Raw genomic sequence first — 24,145 nt, 5'->3', positions numbered from 1 at the left:
AAGTATAGTAATAAGGGTAGCAAAATAGAAAAATATTGTTCAAGATAGGGGATGTGGCAAATTCAAATGTATTTATCATTTAGACAAATTTACCACTTTACTGCCATAGGGCTGCTCTCTTGTGCAAAATCATGTATATGTCACAGCAGAAGCCAAGCTGCAATTGATGTTCGCTGGCAACTGCAGATTGTTGGGCAGGGAAGAAGAACAGAGCTGTGCCTATGTTTACACAGGCACAGCTCTGTTGTGACAGGAGGGAGTGATTGATTATGTGTCCCTGCAGAGCTGGGAACATGATCCATCATTTCCCCTTGTTCCAGCACCACCTAGTGTACATCAGGCACATAGCTAGGCACACACTTAACCCTTTGATCACCATAGATGTTAACACCTTCCCAACCAGTGTCATTAGTACAGTAATCAGTGCATATTTTTAGCACTGATCACTGTATTAGTGTCACTGGTGCCCAAAAAGTGTCAGTTAGTGTAAAAATGTCTTCTGCAATATCACAGTCCCACTTTAAGTAATGGCAGCGATCAGCGACTTATAGCGGGACTGCGGTGGGCATTCTGACACTGGGGGGAACTGACGTGGTGTCACTGACATCCCCAGTGTCACCCATACAGTGATCAGTGCTAATAAAAAGCACTGACACTGTACTAATGGCACTTGGCAGGAAGGGGTTAACTGTGGGGCGATCAAAGAGTTAACTGTGTGCTGTTTCACAATAAGCTGTGTCTGTACTTTCACCTGTAAGCACACTGCTTTGTATGGCTCTGTTCTGATTGACAGCTGAGGCCACAAGTAGCAGCTTTGGTAGGGATATATATACATGATTTTGCACACCCCTGCCACCCTGTAGCAGTATTTGTGCTATAGGGCGGCGGGAAAGTGGTTAGTACACTGATATACAAGATAATGTAATGTCTGCTTTGAGATTCCTTCTTGGACTCGGTAAAACTGAGTACTAGAGCTTTAGCAGGCTTTACAGTACATATACAGTATGGATACTCTAAAACTGGTCATACATGGTAGTGTAGTGTACAAGCCTCAGAAACTAATTAATCTATTATCCACATGTTTAATCCACCCATCAATTGTCAAGTTGAAACTGGTCTTGATTTGAATGCTCCTTTGGATGAGCACATTTCTAATTTTATCAGTTTGGTTTATCCTTTTTTACGATAAATGTTTATTTTTGCTAAAATTGTTAATAATTTAATTTATTGATTGATCTTCACAAAATACATATTATATATTAATCATAAACAAAGCCCACATGCAGTTTGAAAAGCACTAACATTTTGTCTATACAGCTGGAATTACAAATTCAAAATAAGTTACTGAGCAAAAGTTTGAAGGAAACTGTGAATATATAAATAGACACAAACTGAGAAAAAAAATTGAAAATCCTATAGAATTCAACTGGATTTTTCCAGTCATGTTTGATTGGTGTCATTTTGATTCCATTGCTTTGCAGTTAATCAAAACCAACAGTTTAGGTCTTGGATTGTTTTGTGATTTAAAAAAAAGAGATTCAAAAGTTTTCACTACCTATATTACCTATATGATTGGCTTTGGACAGGATATTTTCTGTGTTTTTGTCTTTATTTCTGTATTCTGAGTTCCTCTTTTGGTTGACACCTATTGTCATCTTGTTTTTCTATGCTTTATTCCTTGTATAACATTTTATCTGTACACTGGCTGGTATACCATTGAGTTCAGGCAAGACATTTGTTTTTTACATTGGGATCAAGATTGAAGCCATCTGCAAATTATTTTTTTGTAATTATTATTAAAAAACCTTAAGCTCACATACTACATTGTCTATTAAAAAAAAAAATATATATATATATATATATTTAAAACTTAGGATAATTTGCTATATTCATAGTCATATTGATTGCTATTTTGAAACAGCAAGACAAAAAAACCTTTCTGTAAAAACACTGCAATTTTCAAAAGAAAATGTGATGTTAATGGTGTATGCTATTTAACCCCCACAGAGCTGCCATAACAGAGAAAAAAGAGATGTACATACAAAGACTACATTAGCACCCCAGGGTCTCTCTGGAAATGCTGTTGTATCTGCTGGGCCAATCATCACAAGAAGTGGTAATACATTTTGTTCATTTAAATTAAAATGTTTTCATTCAACCAGTAAGTCTATCTATCTATCTATCTATCTATCTATCTATCTATCTATCTATCTAGTTATATATCATTTCTTTCCATCCAATCCAGTTCAGATTTTTTTTTAAAAAAATTAAGGTGGAGGCAGACTGCTGTTTATTTCAGCTTTTCAGGACAAAATGTAATCAAATGTAAGTGAAATATGTTTTCTGTATTTGAGGTCAAAGTATATCTGATCATTCAATAGCAACAAAAATGACAATACAGGCAAAGAGAATTGAATATATTTATCAGAAGTGCCAAATACGAAAGGCCTGCAGTCTAATTACATGGTTGTTTCATTGAGGATCTGTTACGTGATAACACTGTTTCATAGAATGTCTGCTTATCCACTCTTCTAGCTATCTATTTACTTTTAAAATATGTCCTTGCTACCTGACACAATGGCACTGTTGTCACCAGGCCAAGAACTGGCCACAAAGCAATACAAAAACTCACAAAAATTCTTATCTTTTCTGACTAGATTTATATTTAAAAAGAATCAGGATAAAATTTAGATCAGATATCAAGGAGTCACTTTTTAATACTATCTCCACAATTAAAAATAACCTGAACTGTCAATGCCAATATCCAAAGAGATAAAAAGTGTTCAGGCTATGCTTGAAAACCAAACAAATATTTTTAAACAGAGCTCCTTGTGTACCATGGGTCCCAGATCCAAATGCTGTCTGCATAGTAAAATAAGACCTTTTCTGTAATCCCGCTAACACACTCCCATCATCTACCCTCATACATAAAATAATAAAATTATTATAATATTGTATATGTATATATAAGTGTCCAGGCAAAAGTCCACACAAAGTACTCTTCCAAGTGTTGAAAATCAATCCAGTTCGTAGCTTTTCAATCCAAGATACCTAAAAAAAAAATAAACTAAATATAGTGCATTATCTTTAAAACAAAAACACTCGTGACACTTAAAGTGATTCCTCCTAAACCCACACTCGTGAGAAACCAACACTTCAACTTGTGATTAGTGCAAAAATCCAAAAACAGTGTCACCAATCAAATATAATTAAATACCATTACCCTCTCATGGATAATGAAACTTCACAACCATTCCATGTTAATCCACATCAAACTACTCGTGATCACATGCATCAAATATAAGTAGTGCCACAACTCTTGCAGGATAACGTACCATTACCCTCTTTCAATATAAACAGGCATGGGACTCCTCCTGGGTAATCCGTGACTTCCCCTTTCCTGAAGTGCCCAATCCAGACTTCCCCGCTCCTCGGAAGGGAAGACAATGCTCAGTGGAGTATATAAAAGTAAATCCGTGATTTTATTATTAAAGCTTACATTGGGTACAAAGAAAGGTCCATCCTCTCCCACAGTTCGTATGACTGAATTCCAGTATCCAAGATGGCCGTGCCGCTCCTTCCGGTTTGACGTTCTGACATGACGCGTTTCGTCACTTCTGACTTTTTCATAAGGGTTCACCTTTTTTTTCCTTTTACCAATATTGAAAGCAAAGAGAATTGCTTGATTCACAGTCAGTGTTGATGGGGGAATTCCTCCAGTGGATCTATTGCATTCTGCTGGTGGGCACTAGATTATTGCTTGTGGCTAAAGCCACAGGTAATAATCGTATGTAGAAAAATCTGACAGGCTGGTTGTACCCAAGTCAATAGATGGATTGACTTGGTTACAATCATCCTGCCTATAGATGGATCAAATCTCAGCTGGTCCCTGCTGAACTGACCGATATTCGATCCATCTATGGCTGGCTTTAGAATGTGTAAAATACATAGACCTCTGGGTGCCTTTACCTACTCCTTCTTTCTACCCAGCATATGCAGAGGCAGTTCTCCAGGGCAGTAGCACTATGGTGATCTACGAAAAGGCAACTGTTGCTCAGGTTCTCCTCAGAGGCTGAACCCTAGGCTCCTCCCAAATCCCCCCCCATCCTTTTTCATGCCTAATCAAGAATAGTATTAGTGCCAGGTGGATGTGTACAAATCTGGGTTGTTATGTTTCTACATATATACAGTACGTTCTCCTTTGCATGAATACAGACATTTGCTCTAAAAGTTATCTAGGCAGTAGCATGTATTATAGACAGCACACAACTGCCATGGTGAAACTACATTTATTCAAAGATAAGCAAATACAAGGTAAGATTTTATCGATAGATTCTGTTAGAGATGTAAAACAAATGTTATGTCACTGAAATAAGTGACATTTGTAGGAAGTAATTATATTCAGTATTGACTATAGAGTCATTATTGAATTTGAAAATCTTTGTGATTAAACAAAAAGCACATCAAGAATGAGCTGGGATATATTCTACAAGCAAACATAGAACTTTTGTGAGGTAGGCATACTTACGTGTAACAATGCTGCAATAGTTGCAAACTATGGAAAACCTTGCTGTTCTCAAAAAGCACATTTTAAAATTTTTACTTCACCCTTTACACTTTAAAATGTGTTTTTTAATTAGGTATCAGCGTAGTTATAGTCTATGTGGTAGATTTACTAAAACTGGAGAGTGAAAATTCTGGTGCAGCTCTGCATTGAAACCAATCAGCTTCCAAGTTTTATTGTCAAAGTTTAATTGAACAAGTTGAGGTTAGAAGCTGATTGGTTTCCTAGCACAGCTGCACCAGATTTTGCACTCTCCAGTTTTAGTAAATCAACCCCTGTGTGTTTTTTGTTTGCCTTAACCACTTGCCCTCCAGAGGATTTACCCCCTTTCCTGACCAGGCCATTTTTTGCTGTTTGGCACTGCACTATTTCAACAGGTAATTGTGCGGTCGTGCAATGCTGTACCCATATGAAATGTATGTCCTTTTTTTTCACACAAATAGAGCTTTCTTTTGGTGGTATTTGATCATCTCTGCTGTTTTTATTTTTTGTGCTATAAACAAAAAAAGAATTTTGAAATAAAACAATATTTTTCATTCTTGGTTATAAAAAATATCCAATAAACTCAAAGTTAGTCATACATTTAGGTTAAAATATGTTCTGCTACATGTCTTTGGTAAAAAAAAAAAAATCTCAATACATGTACTCTATATTAATTGCTTTGTGTGAAAGTTATAGCGTCTACAAACTATGGTATATATATTGGAATTTATGTAGCTTTTACTTTCTGGCTGCCTATCATATTTCTTAAGGTGCTAAAAGGAGCAGCACCGCATGGTGTTCCCGAGTGTAGCTCAGGGTTACCGCTTGTGGTACTGAAACTTTATCCCGAGCTACACTCGGGAATACCGCCAGGGAGGTTAATGATATATTGCTCACGCATGCCATGGGTATATGTCGAATAACACCCCAAAACACATTTTCCTACTTCTTTCAAGTATGGGGATGCCACATGTGAGAGACGTTTTGGCAGCCTAGCTACATACAGGCCCCCAAAATCCAATGAGCACCTCCGAGCTTTCAAAGGGCATATTTCCTCATATCACTTCCCCACTACCTATCACAGTTTCAGAGACTCTAAAATGCCAGGATAGTACAAACACGCCCCCCCAATGACCGCTTTTTTGAAAGTAGACACCCCAAGGAATTAGATAAGAGACATGGTGAGTATTTTACAGATATCGTTTTTGTCAGAGGGTTTTGAAAAAGAAAAAAAGAAAAGAAAAAATACATTTTTTGTCTTCTTTCTTCGTTTTCCAAAAACATGTGACAACAAATGAGATCTGCAAAACACTCACCATGCCTTTTAGCAAATACCTTGGAGTGTCTACTTTCCAAAAAGGGATCTTTTGGAGGGGTTGCTTCTACTATCCTGGCATTTCAGGGTCAACATTATAAGCTTATGTCACATATCACCCACTCTTGAAGACCAAGCCTTTTCTGACACTTTTTGTTCACATGAAAAAACAGTTTTTTTTGCTAGAAAATGACATTGAACACCAAACATTATATATTTTTTAAAGCAGAGGCCCTAGAGAATAAAATGGTGGGTGTTTAAATTTTTTACATCACACAGTATTTGCGCAGCGATTTTTTAAACACAAATCTTTTGGAAAAATACACTTTTTAGAACTTTAATGCACAAAAACACAATATATTGCCCAATTGTTTGATAGAATATAAAAGATGATGTTGCGTTGAGTAAATAGATACCAAACATGACATGCTATAAAATTGTGCATGCCTGTGCAATGGCAACAAAGTACATACATTTTTATTATTGATAGGCGATGCTTTAAAAGACTTTACAGGTCATCAATTTATATTTACACAGGAGGTCTAGTGCTAGAATTACTTCCCTTGACCTGACATTTACGGCGATACCTCACATGCATGGTGCAACTGCTGTTTACATACCGGCACGGGGTCAATGCCTGCGGATTCAGGTGCACATGCACGGGGGACAAGGATGCTTTATTTTTTTTTTTTACTTATTTTGATGTTCTAAATTATTTTTACCCTGTCCCTTTCATTTTTTTTAATCACTTTTAATGCTATCACAGGGAATGTAAATATCCCTTATAACTTCAATGGACATTGTCATACATTCTTTTTTGAGAAATCTGGGGTCTATCAGACTCTAGATATCTCCTCTGCCCTTACATTATCTAATCTCACCAAGATCGGTGTGATCAGATGCTCTCCCAATTTACAAATGGCGCTGTTTATATGCTGCAAAACTGAAGTGAGGAAATGCTCGTAGCTTCCGATTTCTTAGACTATAGAGATCATTGGAGCCATTCTAGTCTCTGACCAGCTCTATGGTCAGCCATAACGGCTGGCTACATTCTCGGATTCCCCTGTGGGACAGGAGAGCCCAAGAAAACTGTAGAAGGCAGCTGGAGGTTGTCCCTTCCTGCTGCTCATAAAAACAATTCAGCAGCTAATTGGCCACTAGGATTGCTTTTACATGAAAGCCGAATATTATACATTCACATCAGTCCCTAACCCTCAAGGGGTGTACAATATAAGGTCCCTAGCTTACATTCATACATACTAGGGATAATTTAAACAGGATCCAATTCCAATTCACCTACCAGCATGTCTTTGAAGTGTGGGAGGAAACCCACACAGGCACAGGGAGAACATGCAAACTCCAGGCAGGAGGTGCCGTGGCTGGGATTCGAACCAATGACCCTAGTACTGCCAGGCGGAAGTGCTAACCATTTAGCCACTGTGCTACCTATATATTTATATATCTATATATATATATATATATAGATATATAGATATATATTTTTTTTCACGTTTTAAAAAAAATACTTTTATCAGAATAGTGCAATGTTACCATAGTGACATTGTACTACTGTGTGTGTGTGTGTGTGTGTGTGTGTGTGTGTGTGTGTGTGTGTGGGGGGGTGAACAGGGATTTTTTTTACACTTTGCTTTGCAGAAGAAATAAAGATCATTTCTCCTGCAATGCAAAACTTGTGTCATGTCATGAGGTTTTGACAGCTCAGGATAGTGATCTGTGATTGGCTGGAGCTGGTCACATGGTGCAGGGTGCTGTGATTGGCCCCATTTATCATGTGACAGCTGTGGGCCAATCACAGCTCATTAGGAAGAGGAGCAAAGCTGTTATGAATAAGTTTGATTCATAACAGCTTTGCTTACATTATGATCATGTGATCACAAATTGATCACACAATCACCACGTTACGTTCACCGGAATCTTCATTCAGCTGTCACGTGGGGGGAGCCCCCTGTGTTAGTACTTTCCCTACGTCTATGTATTCATTCACCAAGGTTGTTCTTATTCGCTAAAGGGACAGGCAACGTCTACTTCCAGGTCACGCAGCATCAGGGGCAGACTGACAACTCATGGGGCCCCCGGGCAATAGGGGATCATGAGGCCCCTGTGTCCTTGCCCACACTCAAAAAAGCCTATAAAAAGGTACCAGGGGCATTTTATGGGGCCCCCTACTGACCCCGAGCCCTCGGGCAGTGCCCGAGTGCTCGCATTGTCAGTCCGCCCCTGCGCAGCATCCAATCATTGCCTTGCCATTTCCTGCCTCCTTATGCCTGTTTCAGATCTAATTACTAGCTTTCATCTGCAGAACACTAAGCAGAGAGATCCAGAGATTATGGGGTATGCAGTTTCTTCACAGTAAGTTCTTAGAGGTCATGCATTAACTTACCAGTGTCATGCTGCATGGCTCATGTTTGAACACAAACAGAAACTGCTGACACAGGATTGTGAAAATTTACCCTACCGTAGGCTGTGTGTACAGGGCAAAAATGACACTACATAATCAATGCATCTTATTCAGGTAAAAACACAAGGTGCAGGTAGGAAAGTGTATTATGGCCATAAAGTGTTACTATACCCACAACAGTAAAATCATTCTGTATATGCAGTAAAGCATGCTTGTTATACTCACTGTGGAACCTAAGAGGTTAATCCTCTGCATTGTGTAAAAAAGGCTGTTTGATCCTGACTTCCCTGATCCTCCCCTTCTTCCAGTGTCCCCCTCTTATCACCTGATAAGACATATGTGTGGAGACCCTCTGCACATCCTCAGTTTGATGTGTATTGCTAGAGAATTTTTTTTTGGGGGGGGGGTGCATGTGATCAGCACAGGGCCAGCACTGTCCTGTCAGAGGTCAGGGGTTCAGCATCCTCCTAGAGCAGAAAGAAAACTCCTCCTACAAGCTTTAACCAGTGCTCTTCTGAACACTGATAGAAATCACAAGACTGATCTAACTGCTGATGATAAAAAAGTTTTTTGCAGTTTATATTTACTAAAATAATTGCATTTCCATGTTCTTTGTACTGTGGGAGACCAGATAGAGTGAATGCAATGGGGCATGGGTTTAGTAACACTTTAATCCCTCTGATAGTGTGTCTTATTGCAAAAAACATCTACCTTAGACTTTTTTTGTGTGTGTAATCACCATGTTCTGAAAACTTAGAGGTTTGCAAAATGTCTTTTTGTGGTCTGAAACAAAATATTAAGAATTAATTTGCAAGTTTACACTGTTCAGTTTTTTGCAGAAAGCAGTAAATCTAGGTCAAACCTTTGCTTTTGTCTTGACTTGAGATATGTAGTGCTTGTTAAAGCCTGCTGTTTACAATGTATCAAATGGAAACAATGAAAGCAATAAAGACTGGTAATAGAAATGTACAATGATAGCATATATCTAACATTCACTGTACTGTCTGTTACGTTTTGTTGTTTGATTACCTGTGTGGTTTTCTTTTTCAACAATCCACCCGTTAAGAGTTTTAAGAGGAAGATGATGTGTAGTTTATCTGACTAAATGTCAGTGTATGAAAAATCCATAATTGCAAGAAAAAAAAAGTGTTCCAATTATAAGTCACATAAGCAGGTATGTATGGTCTTAAAAATATAAAAAAATATAAAATACATAACATACAACTATGGAAAATGTCCATTTAAAATGGATGTAGAGCCCAAGTGAATTACATTTATTTTGCTAAAACATCATGTTTATTTGAGGAAAAAAGGAGTCTGAGCTGATCAGAGCCATACAGTATATTTGCCAACATAGCTTTATAACATATCAACACAAATTCGTTTTGATCAGCTTCATGCATAAAAGCATCGTTTTAAAGCTATAATTATTTTTCACCATTTCTTTCATCCTTTGTTTAATTTAAGGTGCATGCAGCCACTTTGTAGACGCTTCGGGGCTGATTTACTAAAACTGGAGAGTGCAAAATCTGGTGCAGCTGTGCACAGAAGCCCATCAGCTTCCAGGTTTTATTGTCAAAGTTTAAATGAACAAGCTGAAGTTAGAAGCTGATTGGCTACCATGCACAGCTAAACCAGATTTTGAGCTATCAGTTTTAGTAAATCTCCCCCTTCTTGTTTACATGCACATGCTTCAGAAATGCTGCCTGTCATTTCTTATGATGGGTTTCCTGAGTGACTACAGTGGAACATGCCTATTCAATGCTCCTCGGAGTGGCCACATGTAGTTTTTACTAGGAAATCACTTTACAGTGTGATTTTTAAACAGGGATAAAGTGTTGGCAAATTATAACAGGAAAGGTTGAAACAAAGAAGTACCTAGACAAGGACCTTCATGCCAGGATCTCCTGTTAATATTGAATGAAATTAAAGATCTGAAGTAGAAGAAAGGCCTACAATAACTATGTTTAACGACTTGACCGCCACCCTATAGTTGAACTACAGGGCAGAAGGGCTGTGGATAATCACGTGTATATATACGTGATTTGCATTTCCAGGTAGGGAGCGCGCGCCGCCCTACCCGCGCTTCCATTGGCGACTAGGGATGTCAATCAGGCCTGGAAATTCCCCGCCGCCACCCGGCGATCGTTGGGGAAAGCTGACAGGGGAGAGACCTGTGTGTAAACAACACAGGTCTTTCTCCTGCCAGCAAGGACATGCTGCTTTGCACAGCAGAGAAATACAAAGTAGCATGTCTCCCTAGTAAAACACGCACAGCACATAATATAAAACAGCACACAGTTAACCCTTTGATCGCCCCAGATGTTAACCCCTTCCTGCCCAGTGTCATTAGTACAGTGTCAGTGCTTTTTATTAGCACTGATCACTGTATTAGTGTCATTGGGATGTCAGTGGCAGTTAGTCAGTTCCCACCCAGTGTCAGAATGCCCTGTCCTACTATAAGTCACTGATTACTAGTATAAAAAAACAAATTCCAGCATCCATACCGTAATTTATAGACGCTATAACTTTCATGTAAACCAATTAATTTACACGAACTGGGTTTTTTTTTAGCAAAAACATGTAGCAAAATACATTTTGGCCTAAATTTGTTAATAAATTTGATTTATTAATTTTTATTGGATATGTTTTATAGCAAAAAGTTAAAAAATGTGTTTTTTGTTTTTCGAAATTGTCGGTCTTTTTTGGTTTATAGCGCAAAAAATAAAAAATGCAGAGGTGATCAAATACCACCGATAGAAAGCTCTATTTGTAGGAAAAAAAGAACATCTCCCAACATTTAATTTGTGTATAGCGTTGCATGACCGCGCAATTGTCAGTTAAAGTAATGCAGTGTCGTATCGAAAAAAAATGGCCTAGTCAGGAAAGGGGGTAAATCCTCTGGAGGGCAAGTCATTAAAAGATGTTCCCTTCCCCCACTTCACCTACCTATCCTGCCTACCCTGTATACAAAAATCTGTGTACTTACCTAAGCTTAATCTGCTCTGGTCTGGTCATGTGATTTTGAAGCTCCGGCTCCACTGTATAAAGGAGCGCTTACAAACAGCTGTGAATTTCCAGAACCGTGACGCCACCCATAGATTCCCATGGCCCAGTCATTGGCTCTCTCTCTTCTTCCTTGCGACAGCCACTCACTGACACAGGGGAGCCAGAGCTGTGGGATCACATGACCAGAACAAAGCATATTAAAAATAGGTAGGTACTCAGATACTTTTTTATACTGGGCAGGCAGGATAGGGAGCAGGAGGGAGAGGGGACATTTTTAAGAATAGTTATATTTAGGCTTTGCTTCCAGTTTAAGTAAATGAAAAGTGACTTTTGAAAATGTACTAACATGTTAAAGATTGTATGACAGTTTATTGATTTAGATCTACTTTGAGAAACAGAACCACAGTTTGCATTAGCCTGCAGGGCCCATTCAAATACTGACAGGAAATTCTATCAATAAATTGCTCTTGCAACAGAGAAACAGTACCTTCTTATTATCGTACAGTAATGCATATGTTCCTGCTTAGATAATAATACGATTAAATAACAAATACAGATTGCGCTGTGTTTTTTTTTTCAGCAGAGGTACCATGCACTGTTTGCTTTAGCTGCTATTATCTGTCAGCTCTGACTCAGGCTGTGATGATAAAGTAGGCATGGTGTTCTTCTTTTTCAGTTAGGAATGAATCAAAAAGAATAATATTTGCTTTTTTTCAGACAAATATTAAATGTTTAAAGCATAGCTTCAAACTTTTGGTATAGAATGTAGACAAAACTGGCTTAAAGTGTATTTCCACTTTGCAGCCAAATTGGGATAGCTCCTACTTTATATTTGTTACATGCTCCCAATCACATAGCATAACTTAAAAAAATATATATTTTAAAAGTTTCTGCTTATACTTTACTTGAACACTTCTGAACTCAAAATTGACGATTTCCCTTTCTGTGTAATGATAGGACAGGAGGCTGGGGCACTAACATTTACTATAATTAATTATGTCTGTACTGTGCTGTAAACTAAATTTGAACATTGTCATAAAAAAAAAGGGTTAAAGGTCTCAAGTTGTGAGTGAAGCCGTTTATGTTAATGCACTTTCCTTCAGTCTAACACAAGTTTGTCCCTCTACTTTCTTTGAAATTGTTTAGAATAGCTTAAAGTCCTGTGTATAAACCTGCTCTGAAGAAACATCCAGAAGGGTAATACATATATTTTTTAAATTATTCCTACATATGCTGTGTGAATAGGAGCACATAACAAACATATAGTGAGGATTTTCAAATGTGACTGCAAAAGTGGAACTACACTTGGTTGAATTGTATTTGATACATTTGATGGATAAAGTACCACCCCCAGACTGATAAATTGAATGGAACAAAAATGTATTTGCACATTAATGTCAACTGCACATATTCTGTTCTTATAGTAAAATTGACTGAGCTTCCACAGACCTATGAAGTCATATGGGAAAGAAGCGTTCAACTTATTTTCTCGTACAGCGTATCACCCTTGCATGAAAGTGCTGTATCTGACTGTCTGCGGTACACATAGACAAGCACACTAATCAATTAGAAGCATACATATTTATGTGCCACTTATTTTGGGAAGAGCACTTATGGCAGGTGGTTTGTTAACAACCAGGGGCAGACTGACCATTCGTGCACTCAGGCACTGCCAGAGGGCCCAGGGTCAGTAGGGGGCCCCATGAGATGCCCCTAGTACCTTTCATAGGCTTTTTTGGGGTGTGATTTGAGTGTGAGTGAGGACACAGGGGCTCCATGATCCCCTATTGCCCCATGAGTTGTCAGTCCGCCCCTGTTAACAACATATAACTTTATTCTACTGACTATTTGTTGTTTTCAGATATCCATATAAATGATATGGCTGTAGATTTTGTCTATGAGCAACATTACAAATAACCTTAGCAGGTCTGTATTTGACAAAAATGTATTTGTCAGACTAAAAATTCTCATTAGTGGACAGTATTTATTATGTTTGACCACAAAATAACCTGCACAACTTGTGAAAAAAATCTAACATAAATAAGTGTAAAAAGGCTGCAAGCTAACATTACAAAGTGATACCACTTTACTCTACATCTAGTATAATAACCAAAACACTGCAGAGCTCCCCTCTAATAAAAAAAAAAGTATAGTGTATCAAAAATAAAAATGCATTAATGTACTCATATGCATTATATAATATGTGCAAAAATGCTCTTGTAAATTTGATCCATTCTTTGTCTGTGATGCTCATACCAATTTACATTCAAAATAATATAAAGTGCAAAGTAACATACAGTATATGTGCAGTCCAACAAACAGTACATGTAAATCACATTCAAGCACTTGTGCAATATTCTCACATGGCGTTCCTCCCCTTCTGAGTGCAAAACAAAAGTTACAGTACTGGAGAAAACTTCACTGTGCGCTGAGCAATTTTCATCCAAATTGTTCACCTAGATATAAGACCTCACGCTTAAGCAGAGGTCAGAAAAACATGTGATCCCTTTAAGGGAGCAGACAAAGCAGCATCCTGGTCTCCTCTACTTACTTACAGCTCTCCTAGAAATTCTACACATGGCTTCAATGTCAAAAGGACACCACTGGGCACATACCTTTCTGAGGAAGTCTGGGATTGGACGATATGTTTGAAGGGGGGTGGAGCCTTTCACCGATGACATCACCTTGCTGTGAGTTACAAATATACAGACTGTGCAGTGAGCTGGATTTGAGTGTCTCTCTGTGATCGGATTGAATCTTAGATGTGCTTTGGATTTTTACTCTCCATTTGAGTGTTTTTAACTATTTCTTGCATTTAATTAATATTACAATAAAACACTATGTCAGTTCCTTTGTTTTTATATGCACCATTGACATTGGAGCCATGTATGCACAGCAATTGCTGACAGAGCTGGAAACGAGTAGAAGAGACTGAGCTGCTGCTCTGAGTGGATGGCTGCAGCCACCCTATTCTACGGGTGCCGGACCCTGTCTGGACCTTTTTTGAGATGTGCTGAAAACACTATGCACTATAGTAGTTTGAAGCCTCTGCCTGCAGTGTATAAAGTGTGATAAATCTACCAGTATCACATGCTTTAAGAGACATGTTTACCACAAAGCTGCATGATATGGCTGACAGCAAAATACCTGCAATCACCCTCCTTCTTGCTCCTCCCTTTCCCCTTTTCCCCACTCCACAAGAATCTCCATTTGCATCTGCTGCAACATCTGTAACCCCTTCGGGATTGGGATGGAAGTCTAACAAGAGATTTAAGAGATGTAATTTACAAGACATCAAACAATAAAGAGGGTCAACCTAGGGCAATGCAGAGCAGGGCCAAGTGTATTTTTCAAAGTGCTATAAGTCCCCCTGTCCCACCCCTCCATCTCAGGAAACATTATTAGGCAGGGAGGTATCTCTTCCCTATTTATTGGAATGTAAGAAAAAAATATCCACCCAATTAGGTCCATGTCCAGCATCTCAATGTCCGCTTGGCAAATTGCTGGCTTTATAGCTGCTGTTCAAGCTAGTACAGTTTATCCCCTTTAGTGATTTTTTGGCCTGGGCTGTTTTCATCCAGAATGGCATCTCTGCCCTCCACCAGCATGTTTAAAGTCTCCTTGCTGCTGGAGCATGTGGTTTGCAGCAGGGTTCATATCACCACAGGTATGTGGTCCAGCAAGCTTGGGCATGGCTGCTACATCTCATTCATGGCCCATTCAGTAAATATTCTGGCAGATGGGCAAAATTCTGGATGGGAAACACAACTGCAGCTGATGATACCCCCACCCCTTGTTGTGCTCAGTCACTTCTACTCTTCATTGGCCTTATCTGGTGAATTGGCACAACTACCAGTCCCCCCTAACACCCTAAGACCTATTCAAAGGCTAAGGCAAAGCACTCTGATGCTGTTTTGCTGCTGATTTGATCTATGAGCTTGCTCAACTCAAGGAAGGACTGATACTATCAGATAGTGTCTCCTCTCACTGTTCTCACAAGCACCTTCTTTTTGTTTTGGGGTCCTTACTCAGCCACACCCTGGTTAGATTTCTGCTTAATTCTGAACTGTAGATGGAACTGCTACCATTTCTATATCTGTAGCTCTGTACTGAGTGTAACTGTCAGAGCTTTCTTGGCCAGTAATGCTATTTACATGTTTGTTATTTTTACATGTCTATTTTTAGGCTGACTATGTAACTTACATTGTTAATGCTTCCTGTCTGGCGGCTTCAGAAGGAACTAGCTGCCACATGCATGGTGTGCTCATTTCCTCCCTGTAGGCCCACCTTGGCTGTTATGATCCAGGGTTGTGTACCTGTAGGGGTCGTGGCCTTTGAGGAGGCATATTCCCTCCACTTAGGTGGGAGCAGTCATCGCACAGGCCACATTTAGTTGTTTTTGTCTACCTGGTTCTTTTATGTCTGTTTTTTTTTTACTGCTTAGCCTGACCCTGCCCGAGCCTAGTCTGAACAGTGTAATTTCTATCTTTACTGAATCTATGTCAGGCTTAAAGTTGGTGATGTATATGTCAGAGGTTTAGGCTCTCCATTCAAGTGAAGCTCAGTTTGGTGGGAGCTCTGCTCTCTATATCCCCAAATCATATTACTACAAGAAACTTACTTTGTGTCTGGGTGGCTTCCTAAATTACCCGCATATCTTTTTGACTGTTGGTTTCATAGCACATCTCCTATTAAAAAAGCGAAAGGTGTGTGTATAGTGATACACAAAAATTGCCCTTTTGTACCAGAAGGTGCATCTTGGGGTAGTTCCTCATGGTGAAAGGCAATTTGTATGGTAATCTCATTATGATCTGAAATGTCTATTCTCCCAACCTGAAGACAGGTCACCTTTCTGGATGGTGTTCTCCAAAAGATACGCAATTTCTTCTCTGGTTTTTTTATTCTTGAAGGGGACTTTAATGTATTCATAGATCTGAGACTGGATTCTTCATCCCGCAAGGGCACCTCATCTTTATAAATCCCTACTCAGTCTATGACTGATGAGTATTGCATGCAAATGATAAAGATTACACATACATTTCTCATGTTCATCAGTTCTACTCCCATAGTGATCTGTTTTTGGTTGATCAAGGGTACGTAGACAGAGTGTTGACAGTCACCATACATCCCATTACCCTCTTGGATCATGCCACCTTGCACTCTCACCCAAGGCACCTTCGTCTTCAATGTGGCACCTTAATGAGAACCTTTTAGATGACACAGCCATAGATGGGGGATTATGGATGCTCTCTGGCAGTATTTGTTTGAGAATAACATGGGGGATGGGTTCAAGAGTGTCCTATAGGAAGCACATAAACTGGTAGTCAGAGGTGTTGTTATTGCCAAGACAACAGCCCCGAAAAAACTGTTGAAATCTGATGTGACCAATTTACTGTCACAGATAGGGGATCTATCACATAGACACAAAGTAAAAGGGAACCGTTTAGGAAGGCAGGTGATTGGATGACTTGAGAATGCAATTAAAACAACTGTTGGACCAGAAGGCCTGTCGCAAACTGAAAGCAACATCCCACAAATTCTATGATCAGGGCAATAAATATAGACACTTGCTGGTGAGAGTCCTTAAACACAATATGGAAGGCTCCCAGGTGCCCTATATTTTGTCTCTCAGAGACTAAGCTGTTCTACCCTTCCCAGATTGCCAATCATTTTTGGGAGTTCTATCATTAGCATCTCTGTACAACTTGGAAGACTGAGGAGAGCAATCAACGAAGCTCTAGCAAGGTACACTGATAGCAGCTTATTTAGAGGAGATACAATACCTAAGACTTGCCCCCAGGAAGTTGCTAAATTAGAACAAGATATTACGCCAGACAATATCTTTCAAGTACATAAGAGGCCCAGATAAGCTCCCTAGACTGTGCTTTTTAAAGTATGCCCAAAAGCTACTGCCTTATATGGCTTTTTATTTCAATTTCCTGACTAAAGGGGGCCCCAAGAGGCATTACTTGTCCATATAACAGTTCTGCTGAAGGAGGGTAGGCATTTGAGCTTTGACCCTTACTGAACATGGGCGTAAAGGTCTTGGCCAATTTTTTTTTTTTTCTCCTCTGACCGGGTACCGACAAGCTGAATGACCTCGAAGACATCCAAACTTAAAGGTTGACCTCTTACTTTTTTCTTTGACTCTTTATAGACCTGCTTTTCAGACAGTACTGGCAGTTCCCATTCGGCTGACCATGAAGACTATACGACACTTAATCCCTACACGGGTCGATAATCTCCTTTTATCAGGTTGTTTTTGTATGATTTTTTGCACTATTGTTTAGATTATACATTAGGTCTACAGCAGGTTTTTAAAACCAGCCTCACACCCCGCTGATGTACATTGTTTGACATTTTGGTTAACAGTTGTTGGCTGTGAGCGTTCGGCTCCCCAGCAATGTTTGAGTTTACAACTCTATAGATTCCATTAGCTATTTTAGATAACCTGTTAAATTTCAGCCATTATTTGTGCTAATTTTTACAGAGCTCATTAGCTACTCCCACTAAACCTCCCATTAAGCAGAGTACCACAATTCGTATCATTTACAGTTTACTTAAGATCATCTATTACTGCTGTTTTCCTAGCCTTTTGATACTTTGATAGTTCAGTATCAGAGGTTGTTTTCGATTCTCTAATTTTTTCCTCCTCCTTTTCTATAGCAATTTTGAATTTACGTCAAAATAGTCTTATCTCTGAATCAATATGGCCTATTCCTCATTGGGTAAAAACCCACTAATCGTCTCTCTCACAATGTTCGGGGTTTAAACACTCCAGAAAAAAGATCCCAACTTCTAAGAGAGCTTAATAAAGTTAAACCCTGGGTGATGTTTTTACAAGAGACACATTTTAGGTCTCAACAAGTTCCTAAATTATACAATTAACTTTTTACTAAAACATTCCACTCAACTAACAATTTAGCAAAATCTAAAGGGGTCTCCATTCTTCTTAGCAAAGAAGCTAATATCTCTATCACAGACAAACTAATTGATCCAGAGGGCACATTTGTGTTTCTGAGAGGATCTTGGGCTGGTAAACCAATCACTCTAGAAAATGTTTATTTTCCCAGTGCAGCTCACATAACTTTTTGCCATAAGATCATTGATGAACTAAAAGGCTTTGCCAATGGATGTTTGATCTTAGGAGGCGATTTTAATATTCCCCTAAAACCTTTACAGGACACCTCTAACGGAAAGGCTTGCATCGCATTTAAGGTTCTTAAAAAGATAAAAACACTTCTTAGTTCCTTGTTGTTGGTAGATACATGGAGAACACTAACCCCCAATAGCAAAGACAATATATGTTATTCTCCTCCACATAACAGATTCTCACACATCGACAATTTTTTTATTACACATGGAGACCTCCCTAATCTAACAGAGGCAAAGATTGGGATACAATCCCTTTCAGACCACACACCAATTTCCCTTAATTCGACACTTGCAGGAAAATCTGACAAAACATTTAACTGGAGACTCAACCCTGCTTTATTAACGGACCCTCATATTATGGATATAGTGGATAGCATCATTAAGACATACTTCGAGACCAACATGACAAATGAACTTTCACAGATTACAGTTTGGGAAGCTCAAAAATGGGTAGTTAGAAGAGAATTCATTAAGTGGGGAGCAAGAAAGAAAAGAGAACGTGAACGTAAAATTTGTGAAGTTTCTAAATGCATAGCCATCCTGGAATCACAACATAAACAATCACTCTCAACTCTCTTAGCTGAAGAATAAAATGTGGCACAGCAAAATTTACAAACTTCCTTGACACAGACTACAAATGTTTCTTCTTCAAAAAGCATATATATTATGAGGGTGGAAAGAACAGCGGAAATGTCTTGGCTAAAGCCGTGAAAGAAGCCAAAATTACTGAAATATATTAAGTATTAGAAATCCGAATGATAAATTAGAACACAATACTAGAGCTATAGCATCCATCTTCCATCAGTACTACACAAAACTATACTACATCCCCCCAAAACACAAACCTAGGGACCTAGAGGGTGAGAAAATTGACATAATCAAGGAATTCCTTACAAAAAAGTAATATGCCCTCCATCTCAAACTCAGACATTCAAATTCTAGAGAAACCCATAGAGGAAAAGGAATTGGCCTCAGCCACAAAAAGCTTAAAACCTTGGTAAAAGCCCTGGACCAGATGGTCTTACATCTCAATATTATAAGACTTTAATATCTTAGTATAACCACTGCTTCAAACGTTTAATTGTTTGATCAAAAAACAACCCCTACCCGATTATTTCCTGCAGGCCCATATTTCGGTAATACCAAAAAAAAGACAAAGACCCATCTGACTGTGCAAACTACAGACCAATATCCTTGTTCAACACTGATCTTAAACTACTGGCAAAAAAAATTGGCAAACAGACTAAGACCGCTACTATGTAAAACCATTAGCCCAGAACAGGTATGATTTATGTCAGGAAGAGAAGCCAGGGACATCACCAAAGCTCAACATTTGATCTTTAAAGCCCATACGGAGGGCATCATGGGGCTTCTCTTGTCCACGGACGCTGAGAAGACCTTTGATCGTGTCCCATGGGACTATATGTTTGCTACTTGCTCACACATTGGAATTAAAACAAACATGATGAATTAGATCTTCTCACATTACCAAAATCCCACAGCAAAAATTAAAGTAAACTGTTCCCTATCCGAATCAATAACTATTAGAAATGGGACTAGACAAGGATGCCCACTCTCTACCTTACTTTTTTTTTTAACCATTGAATCTTTTATTAGATCAGTTAACCTCAATAACTCTATACAGGAATATATAACAGTGCATAGGGAATACAGGATTTCAGCCTATGCTGACGATCTCCTATTCTTTTTGTCTCAACCTCATACATCTGTTCCAAATCTTCTAAATTTGTTCAATTATCACCAATATATCTCAAATTTCAAGATAAACTATAGCAAACCAGAGGCCCTTAGCAACTCTTTACCAACAGCATCATTAAATATAGCAAAACAAAATAGCTCTTTTAGATGGGTTCCTAATGCACTCAGATATTTGGGCATCATGCTTACCCTGAAATTAAAAGACTTATATAATCAAAATTATATACCCTTTTTACAAAATATTGAAAATCTTTTGGTTTGAGAGGGCAGTCATTATCAAGATGATACTACCCAGAATCTTATATTGCATGAATGCACTTCCAATCAAACTACCTTCAACATTCTTCAAAAACAGCCTTCGTCTGGGCTAATAAAAGACCACGTATCCGTTTCCAGCTAATCACTCATTCCAAGGAGCAAGGAGGTATGGGTCTACCAGAATTCAAAAGATGCTACTATGCAGCATTAATCACCAGAATTATTGATTGGAACTGTCATTCTAAAAACAAAGACTGGGTTTATCTAGAACAATCATATACTAACCTACCATTGAAATTCGCACCGTGGATCTCGCAGGTCTACTACACTGGACAATTAAAGATTAACCCTATAATTGCTGCCACATTGGAGGCTTTCCATAAAATTATCAAGGATTTTAAATTAACTAATGCCCTCTGACCCCACTGGCTAACAATCCGGAATTTGCACTGGGTATTAACACAAATGCAATCCCCATAAAAAATCAACATATCCTCTTATACAGACACTGATGTCTGTTTAAATGCCCTATGAATGTACTTTTTTTTACAAAATCGAATGTAGAAAAGGAACTTTTATGTTTATGTTTACTATACATTACCTGGTCTAGCACCAGCTTGTTACTCTTTACATTGATATGCTTATCATTTCCTACTATTTCTTTAAGTTACAATCTCTGGCAGCTTTCAAATGTAAAACTCATTCCCCTTTTTGATATTATAAAAATGGCAATAATTGTTGTTGTTATTGTTCTTTGTTACACTACAATTTTCAAAAACAAACTTCTATTGTTTAAAAAAAAAAGATCTTGGCCAAGATAATGTCTAATCTTCTTCAGGATTCTCTGGGTGAGCTAATACAAAGGGACCAGGTGGTTTTTTTCTCGAGAGAGAAGGCCGTTGTAACTCCCAATGGGTGATCTCCCTCATTCATTGGATTTACCAGAGCTGCGCTCCCTGTCCTTTTGTCAGATATGAAAAAAGCCTTTGACAGGATGGATTGGCTGTCCAAGTCCATGATCCTGCAAAGACTGGGACTTTGGATAACAAATTGACCTGGATTTTTACAGTTTATGTCAAACCTAGGGCGCAGGTGAAGATAAATCATGCCCTTTCTTCACTGTTTCGCATCTTGAAAGGGATGTGACAGGGGATGTCCTCTATCAGCTTTGCTGTTTGTTTTGGTGATGGAAGCTCTCTTGCATAAGATCATAGCTAACCTTAATATCTCTGGAATACAAAATGTAATATAAACTGGCTGCATTTGCAGAAGTTGTACTATTTTTCATCACTAACCCGCGTGTATCCTTACCTAATCTCTTTGCAGAATTGGAACAGTTTAAGGAAGTTTCCAATTTTAAGATTACTTAATTATGCCCTTGAACGTCCTTGATGAGGAATGACTCCAAATGGAATGCTCGTTCCCCTTTCAGTGCCAAAATTCTCGATCACAAACTTGGGTATTAAACTACCAGTGGACCCCAAAGATTTTTATTTGGCCAACTACCCCCCTTTCCTGCGAGCGGTATGGGAGGTCCTCAAAACTTGAGATAGGAAACAATTTACCTGGCTAGGCCAGATTAATATCTTAAAAATCACTGTTCTCCCTACATTTCTGTTCCTTTTTCAAATGATCCATATAAAAATACCTAAAGCTTATTTTCAACAGGTCCAGAAGGAGTTCATAAAATGTGTATGGAACAGTAAGCCTCCTCGCTTAGCCTATCAACAACTCCATTGCACAGGCAGTTTAGATCTACCAGACATTTCTTTATACTATTAGGCCACTGCATTGACTCACATAGTTAACTGGAATCTGCACATATCTGATTTATGATTTATTGTTATGTGTGCCCCTGGGGTAAATGTTGGTGGGACACAATTTAGCACGCGCTCCCTGGCTGGACAGTTCACATAGAGCGTTAGCTGATTGAATACAAAACATAGCCTGTCATCCACGTCCCTGCTGAGAGGTTTCCCATTGGTTAATTCCTGGGAAAAGTCTGTCTTTTTTTAAGCTTTTGGAGGAGCTTTCCAGAGGTTAGATTCTTCCAGTTCTTAAATAGTACAGCACTGAAATATCTGTTGGACATTATGAAGGAATGGGGTATATCCCCACTGGACTGCTGGAGATGTTTCAGCTGCAAAAGTTCTTTAGGACGCTACATGATCTATGGACTCTCTTACTCCATTTGAAACTATGTACTTGGCTGATAGTAAACCTCTTAGACCCTTGTCTACACTGTATAAATTGTTCATTAATATCTTCTCCCATACAACCCCATATACTATATCAGGGAGTGTGAGAATGAACTGGGTCACAGTATCCCTGATGCCACAGTAAACAAGATTACCAGACTTGGTTTGCTTATGACCTTGATTCCCTCTATTTTCCCTCCTTTTTCCTCTCTCCCTGTTTACTACCTTTCCCAATTTAATGTTAGACATGGCACCTGGGTACGGGAATGTGCAGGGCCCATATAGACTATTTTTTTTTAGCCTTCTATAATTTTTGTATTGAGGCTGTATTTCCTGTATTCCCCCCAGTGTACTCTGAGGGGATGCTTTTTCACGTGTTTGTTTGCTTGCAGCATTTGAGTCATGTTAAGTAACTGGATACCAATTGTGCTTTTCTGCTTGTAATATCATGTTTATATACTGATACTTGTATAAATAATGACTCATTAAAAAAAAAGTCACATAAAATGGTGGGCCCTCCTCCCACTGAACAGCATTTTTTAAAGAAAAACAGTTGCATTATTATATGCCCACCCTGACAAGGTTCAACTTCTCATGCCTTTTGTTTGAAATTCACATTTCTATTAGCTTTGAAAATTATTAGCTCTGTAATAAAGATTGAAATTTGCAAGTACATCATAAGTTTACATTTTTTTTACTATTACTAGTCTGCAACATTGTTCACAACCTATGAATGCTTGAAATACACTGCTCAAAAAAATTAAAGTCACACTTTTTAATCAGAGTATAGCTTCTAGTCAGTTAAACTCCTTCAATATTGATCTGGTCAGTTAAGTAGCAGAGGGGGTTGTTAATCAGTTTCAGCTGCTTTGATGTTAATGAAATTAACAACAGGTGCACTAGATGGGCAACAATGAGATGAACCCTTTTCTATTTGTTTTTCACTAGTTTTGCATTTGGCTAAGGTCAGTGTCACTACTGGTAGCATGAGGCGATATCTGGACCCTACAGAGGTTGCACAGGCAGTCCAACTCCTCCAGGATAGTACATCAATATGTGCCATTGCCAGAAGGTTTGCTCTGTCTCCCAGCACAGTCTCAAGAGCATGGAGGATATTCTAGGAGACAGGCAGTTACTCTAGGAGAGCTGGACAGAGCTGTAGAAGGTCCTGAACCTATCAGCAGTACCGGTATCTGCTTCTTTGTGCAAGGAGGAAAAGGATGAGCACTGCCAGAGCCCTAAACAATGACCTCCAGTAGGCTACTGGTGTGAATGTCTCTGACAAAACAATCAGAAGCAGAATTTATGAGGGTGACCTGAGGGCCCAACATTCTCTATCATTATTATACAGGATTTATATTGTGACAACAGTTTGCTCAGCGCTTTACAATATAATTGGAGACAGTACAGCAACAGTACAGTTCAATACAAGAGGGTTAGGAGGGCCCTGCTCCTTGGAGCTTACAATCTAAGAGGGAGGGGCTAGTGGTACAAAAGGTAGTAAATGTGGGGGATGGACTGGTAGG

General features: G+C 38.8%; 1 protein-coding gene across 1 annotated transcript in view; it reads left to right on the top strand.

Annotated features, from left to right (window-relative positions):
• The window catches only part of ZPLD1 (zona pellucida like domain containing 1), a 130,903-nt gene that overhangs the window by 80,102 nt on the left and 26,656 nt on the right, over positions 1-24,145 (top strand). Inside the window, exon 8 of the mRNA XM_089652898.1 lies at positions 2,008-2,116. Within this exon, the coding sequence (XP_089509024.1) occupies positions 2,008-2,116 (109 nt within the window). The remainder of the gene's footprint in view (positions 1-2,007; positions 2,117-24,145) is intronic.

The sequence above is a fragment of the Staurois parvus genome, unplaced genomic scaffold, assembly GCF_062004578.1.
Source record: "Staurois parvus isolate SC_StPar_1 unplaced genomic scaffold, SC_StPar_1.0 ptg000696l, whole genome shotgun sequence".
NCBI lineage: Eukaryota > Metazoa > Chordata > Amphibia > Anura > Ranidae > Staurois > Staurois parvus.
This window is presented reverse-complemented; position numbering and strand designations above follow the sequence as displayed.